Source organism: Oxyura jamaicensis, chromosome 4, assembly GCF_011077185.1.
Source record: "Oxyura jamaicensis isolate SHBP4307 breed ruddy duck chromosome 4, BPBGC_Ojam_1.0, whole genome shotgun sequence".
NCBI lineage: Eukaryota > Metazoa > Chordata > Aves > Anseriformes > Anatidae > Oxyura > Oxyura jamaicensis.
Genome location: NC_048896.1, coordinates 90,806,557 through 90,812,771, shown reverse-complemented (window position 1 = coordinate 90,812,771; position 6,215 = coordinate 90,806,557). Strand labels below are relative to the sequence as shown.

At 43.1% G+C, this 6,215-nt stretch overlaps 1 protein-coding gene across 1 annotated transcript in view; it reads left to right on the top strand.

Annotated features, from left to right (window-relative positions):
- The window catches only part of EIF2AK3 (eukaryotic translation initiation factor 2 alpha kinase 3), a 43,015-nt gene that overhangs the window by 1,826 nt on the left and 34,974 nt on the right, over positions 1-6,215 (top strand). The window contains exon 2 of the mRNA XM_035324998.1: positions 4,152-4,281. Coding sequence (XP_035180889.1) covers positions 4,152-4,281 — 130 coding nt within the window. The remainder of the gene's footprint in view (positions 1-4,151; positions 4,282-6,215) is intronic.

Genomic DNA, 6,215 nt, shown 5'->3' with positions numbered 1-6,215 from the left:
GGAATCTGCTCCGGCAGGGGTCTTCCACAGGCCGCAGTCTCCGTCGGTGCAGGGCCACCTGCTCCACCGTGGTCTCCTCCACGGGCTGCAGCGTGGAACCCTGCTCCACCGTGGTACTCCATGGGCTGCAGGGGGACATCCTGCTTCACCATGGTCCTCACCACAGGCCGCAGGGGACTTCTGCTCCGGCGCCTGGAGCACCTCTCCCCCTCCTTCTTCACTGACCTTGGCGCCTGCAAGGCTGTTCCTCACTCCTCTCACTCTCCCAGCTGCTGTGTGGCGCAGCGTTTTTTTTTTCCCTGTCTTAAATATGCTCTCACAGAGGCGCAAACAACATCACTTATTGGCTCAGTTCTGGTCAGCAGTGGGGCCCTTACCAAACATGGGGCAGCTTCTAGATCCTTCTCACAGAAGCCACCCCTATGGCCCCCTGCTACCAAAACCTTGTCACATAAACCCACTACACCTGGTTTGGAGTTAGGAGCGATTCTGTTGCGTTTTTTTCCATCTCATCTGGACTTGTGGAGACTATCGTAATGCTGGTGTTTTTGTTTTTATCCCTTACCTAGTAGTATGGGATGTGAGTCACTCGCTAGTGGTTCATGGTTTATTTTCAACACTTACCTTGCTATACTTGCAACCGTGTTGCTGTTTGTCTCCCTCGCTTCCTTAACGTGGTGGTTGTGGGTTTTGGCCTTTTTACCTTTGACCTCAAGTTGGGCAGTTGGTGTTTTGTGTGGGACGGTATGCAAAATTGAGGTCTGCCTTGGTGGAAGTCTCAGGAAACTCTCACGTTGCTGTACTAGGCTTCTTGTAGTCTGTAAGTGCTGCCTCGGGCAGGAGGTGGTGCTGATACTGCCAGCGATAAGGTCTGGTTTTGCAGAGATTAATAAAGTTCATCAGGCTTAACCAAAATAGGAGCTAATGAGGAAATTCCTTTTCTTGTATATGTGTCCTGAAAATGCATCAGGAATATTATTTCATTTTAATGTTTATAATTGCAGTTACAGTCCTAATGTCTGGGACCAGTAACAGTTCCTAAAAGATGGGTCTTGATTCTTGAGTAAGTTTTCACTTAGCCATCTGCTGCTGGTGTGTGTAAGAATTTGATGTTATGTGTTACGGGTACCCTAAGATGGCACAACGGGGTGACAAAAAGCAAGTGGCTTTCACCTTTTTTCAAACAAGTGGCTTCTTGAAATCACCTAAATCGGGTTTATCAGAATGTATTAATCTAGTGCTTGGTCAGAATACCTGAAAGATGGGAACATCTTTTTCTTGACATCACTTTGTACTGTCAGCGCTCAAAGCACAAGCGGTGGAATTGCACAGAGAAAGGGGAGAAACTTAGATGTGCTAGTGAGAAAATAAAACACCAGCTGAGTGTTGTATTACTGGTCTGACTAGAGCACAGGTAGACAGATTACAAATATTAAACCAACTGGTGTTTAAGTGCCAGGATTTTAAGTTGCTGAAGTTGGTCAGAGATGGGGAGAATATGTTTAGATTTTAATTTACAGAGGAACAGAGTAAGTAACCAAGGATTTTCTTATAAGAACAAGGAATCTTTAGTGTTTTTTATTGTGACAGACAGGAATATTGTTGAAGAGCAAGACAAAGATTGGACCAGAAACACTACTATTTAATTGAAAATGAGTCACTCCTTAAAAAAAAAAAAAGTAAAAACACATTTTCACAGGATCACAGAATTGAAGGGGTTAGAAGGGACCTCGAGAGATCATCAGGTCCAACCCCCCGCCAAAGCAGGTTCCTTAGAAAAGGAGCCTTTTCCTAGCACCTAGCTGCAGGTCTAAAGGTAACCAGCTGCAAGATTTAGCCTGGAGGGTCCAGCTGGCTTGGTCCTGGCCAAGGACCTGTGTTCTCACCCAGGCGTTTGCTCTGTAGGCGGAGGTTGTGAAACAAAGTCCGGCATCCCAGCGCTGCTGTGCCAAGTGCCGGGGGGATATTTCGGGTACACAGCAAGGTTTGGTCACCCAGTTAACCAGGGGTGTGTGCTGTTGGTACAAAAGTTCCCTCCGAAGGTGTATTTGGTTGTTTTCAGCTCCTAATCAGCTAAACCTAAAACTTAGGAGCAGTTGCGCCGTGATTTGAGTGACTCGAGGTCATTCAGAAGCCGCCCTGTTGGGTGGCAGGGCTTCAGTATGGAGAGCTCTGGGGGAAGGCTGCGGTTTGCATCTGGTGAGGAAAGCTGATAGGAAAAGGTAAGACACGAAGGCACAAAATAATCCTTATTTGAGGGATAAAACAAAAAGAAAACCAATGGGAGAAGGTAGGTAGGAAACATTTCACCACGTGACGTTAGGGTTTGTCTTCTCCACAGCATCGATGCCAAGATTCCCTCTGTTCTAGCTGTGTTTCTACCTTTTTTATAACCAAGTTGTCAGCTGGATCAACATAAAACTTAAGTAGATCCACTTGGAGTAATATTTTTCTGTGCTGCCAGAGGGCTTTGGATGAATCGTTGTAGCATAACGCAAACAGACCCTGTTAAATGTGTGTCCAAGGCCGCTGGCGTGCGAGCCCTTTGTTGACAGTGCTTGAGAACAGATAGTCTGCAGCCGGGTTGGTGATTAACCTGGTCTTGGTTTCTGCACGGGTGGAATAATTAAGTGTGCTCGGTTTATAAAAACTCAGGTATTCTGTTCAAATGCTTGCGCAACCGGCACTCTTCAAAGAGTTCCTTAAACTAAGCAGCTTGGGGGAGTGCGATGCGTGGCTACCCTCAGAAAGGAGGGCTGCAGCACTGTTCCTGGTACAGGTTGAAGATGCATTTCATTTTCTATCTGTTAACAATACAGTGCATATAGTACAGCAAAGGGTCCTATAAACATGCATGGGTTACTTTTACATGTAAAACGGCAATGTTTTAGGTGACCTTTGTAGGTGATGTAAATTGCTGCCCTTGGATATGTTTAAGATCATGATTTTAGCTTTTCCTCTTAGAAGAATAACGTTAGTCCCCATGACTTCCCCTCTAAACTTCAGCTTACTGCACTGGTAACCTTGGACAAGCGAATATATCTGCTTGGAGTTCTGCACAGAGATTTGGTGACCCTTATTGTTTCCCAATTCTTTTGCTTATCTGAATGAGCACTACCGTCCCCTCCTCCCCTGCAATCTGCTCATCAGGCTTATTTGCACGGCTCCTTATTCTCATTGAAAGCACTGTCTATAAGAAGTCCTTCTGGGTCAGTAAATCCAGCCCCCCTCGGTGCAAGCAGCCTGTAAAGCGGTCAAGTTCTGCTCCTACAGTCTTTGAAACTTGGTGAGCTTGCAGCATGCCCCAGCTGCCTGCACGTCCCCTGCCTTTACAGGTCAGAGTGAAACAACTTTCAAGGGAAGAAAGGCCCTTCAAAAGTGCCTTGTCAGTGTTTTCTCACTGGTCATCCATTGTGTGTGGAGTGTGACTTTTTTTTTAAGTAATGCTTGAATTCTAGCCCGATCAGAAATGCTCACTCTGATTGTACTGCTGTGTCAGAAAATGGGTAAGCTTCGGGTTCTGCAGAAACCAAGAGCTATCTTGCTGTTGCCATGTGTTCCTGCACAGGCTCCTTAGTGGCATAAGACATTCTGCTCGCTTCGCTGTCTGTAGCGGCTGGGTGGTGGTTGTAGTGTCCTGAGTGTTTCTTGGGTAAGACTTGTTTTATTATGAGACGCTGTTAAATGCCTTCAAGGATATCAGTGTTTCATCCAGAAGCAATGAAAGCTTACTTAGGTGTGACTGAATCTTTATGTGCTTGCTTGGTTGTTTCAGGTTTGGGTTGTTTGGAGGGGCACGTTAATGACCCCTGTGGAATGAGTAGGGTCTGTGCTGCTCCTCCAAATTCCTCAAAAGAGCAAGATCTCATCCACTGTTGCAGTGGCAACATGTATATGCGGGAGCAAGAAATCAGCTATCTCTCCCTGGAACTGACCTCTGAAAGCATCTTACAGCACATGAACTTGTTTGATATCCAGCCCCAGACTTGAACTTTTCTATTCTCCCTTGTTGGTCAGGGTAGAACTATCAAATCCTGTTTTGTGGCATATATTGACTTCATATTAAAACAGTGGGTTTCCAACTTCAGAAAAGAGCTAACCAATAAATGACCTATGGCTGGAGTTCTTACCGTGAATGTTTCCCCTTGCAGATCTCTAGTAATTATCAGCACTTTGGATGGACGGATTGCTGCGCTGGACCCAGAAAATAGTGGGAGAAAACAGTGGGATCTAGATGTCGGATCGGGTTCTCTGGTGTCATCCAGTCTTAGTAAACCAGAGGTAAGGCTTTACCTCTCTCCTAACTAATTCTTTTTTAAAGTTAATTTTCTATAATAAACAGAGTGCTGTTTCTTCCATGCCTCACAGATGTTAGATAGTGAAGCAAACACAGTGTGGACAAAGTTTGACAGCAAGTTTCAAACTTTGGGGTGCTTACATCATGTTTCCACTTCAAACTGGAGTGGGTCAGCCTTGTAGTCCTGGCATTGACATATGTGACAACTGTCAAACTAGATGATGTAACCAGGTTTGGGAATTGTGTGCAGTTGCTGATTGGAAGCAAGTTACTTGCAAATCGAAGCAAACGGAAGGATCATCTGCTTTGTATTACTACAGTGTGTTTTGGCAAGTGCTGACATCTTTCTTTTTCTTCCCTTCAACAAAAGCAAAAGTCCTTGTGACTTAACAAATGAACAAAAGATTATTTCTTACACTAGATAAGCAGGCTGCCTATAAAATACAATGTTTGCAATGAAATAGAGCACTGAAGGTCACCCTGCAGTATGGAGCGGGGAAAGGTTGCATCATTTCTTGCGGATGAGCTGTAACGAGGAAATTCACACAGTAAAATTTCTTGATTGGTGCCATTTCCACCATCACTGGTTGTATTTCCACCAGTATTGAATAAACTTAAGCTAGAAATTAGAAGGAAAGTGGTTTTCTGTTTTTTTTTCTTCCTGCCCTGAACTGATACCCATGAGTCATTCACTCCTACAACTAGGAAGAATAAATACACCAGCTCTGAGGTAGTTTGTGATGTTGGCAGAGTGCATGGTCCTTCACCGTCAAGGATGGTTGGATTTGATAACCAGTCCTATATCCTACTTCTACATCATGAACAACAGAGAACGGAAGTTGAAGAAAGGACATTCAGACTGTATGAGCATCTTGCCTGTGGTGCTGTCTACTTTCTGTGACCTCTTCTTTTTACTGAAACAGTCTAATGAAAGATTTAGTTTGCTTTGGTAACAAACGGGTGAGAGCTATTAATAAGCATCTCTGAGACTGATTTCAGAAGTAATGTGAATGTTGACTTCTGTTCCCTTGTTTCTGAGAAATAATTTTATTTATGGGTGCAACCCTTTAATACTTGTTCAGATATATTTGTTTCATTTTTTGTTAAAGAAAAAAAACACTGAAGAATGTTACTAAAACTGTTTTAGAGCAGAACTGAAAGGACTATAAAATTGTAAAGAGGAAAGTGACCGCTAGGGAAGTGACCGCTGTTCTTCACAAATATTTTCAGTACTAGGAACTTGAAATACTGTCTGCTACCTGTTGCTGTGAACAGTATGAGGTGAGGACAGTGGAAAAAAAAAAAGAGCCACATATAAAAACAAACACTAGAAATCGATGCAAATACAAACTTAATTCTTCATTACAAATCAAGACATGATCCCTGATTTTCAAAGATTTCAAGAATTCAAGCATTTACTACTACGAAAGTGTTCTTGCAAATCCAGATCTTTGTGACTGAACTGATCTGGCCAGAGTTCTGATCTTTTTCCAGTGTGATACGACTTCAGAAACCAAAGGTTGTTGCCTGAACAGCAGAAATTGTATTTTGTCCATGCAATATATAGTTCCTTTCTGTGGCTACAAGTCACTAGGCTATGGGAATCATTGTTTTACAGCTCTAAAGAGTGTTGTTAAACATACAAGATATTTTCAGATGGGCATTCAAATTGCTGCATTTCTACAACTGTGGCTAAAGTCTCAGGATTTGTCAGTTAAGATGCAGACCTTAGGAGAGAACTCATGAATTAAAAGTCGATTCTGGCCTTTTGGAAGCTGTTAAAAGTTGTGAACATAGGTCTTTCAGATTTAATGTCATGCAAACAAACAGCATTTGTTTAAGTGAAGAAATAAAGCTTAGAAAAATGTAAGTAATGAATCCTCCAAATATTCTAATGAATCCTCCAAATATTCTAATG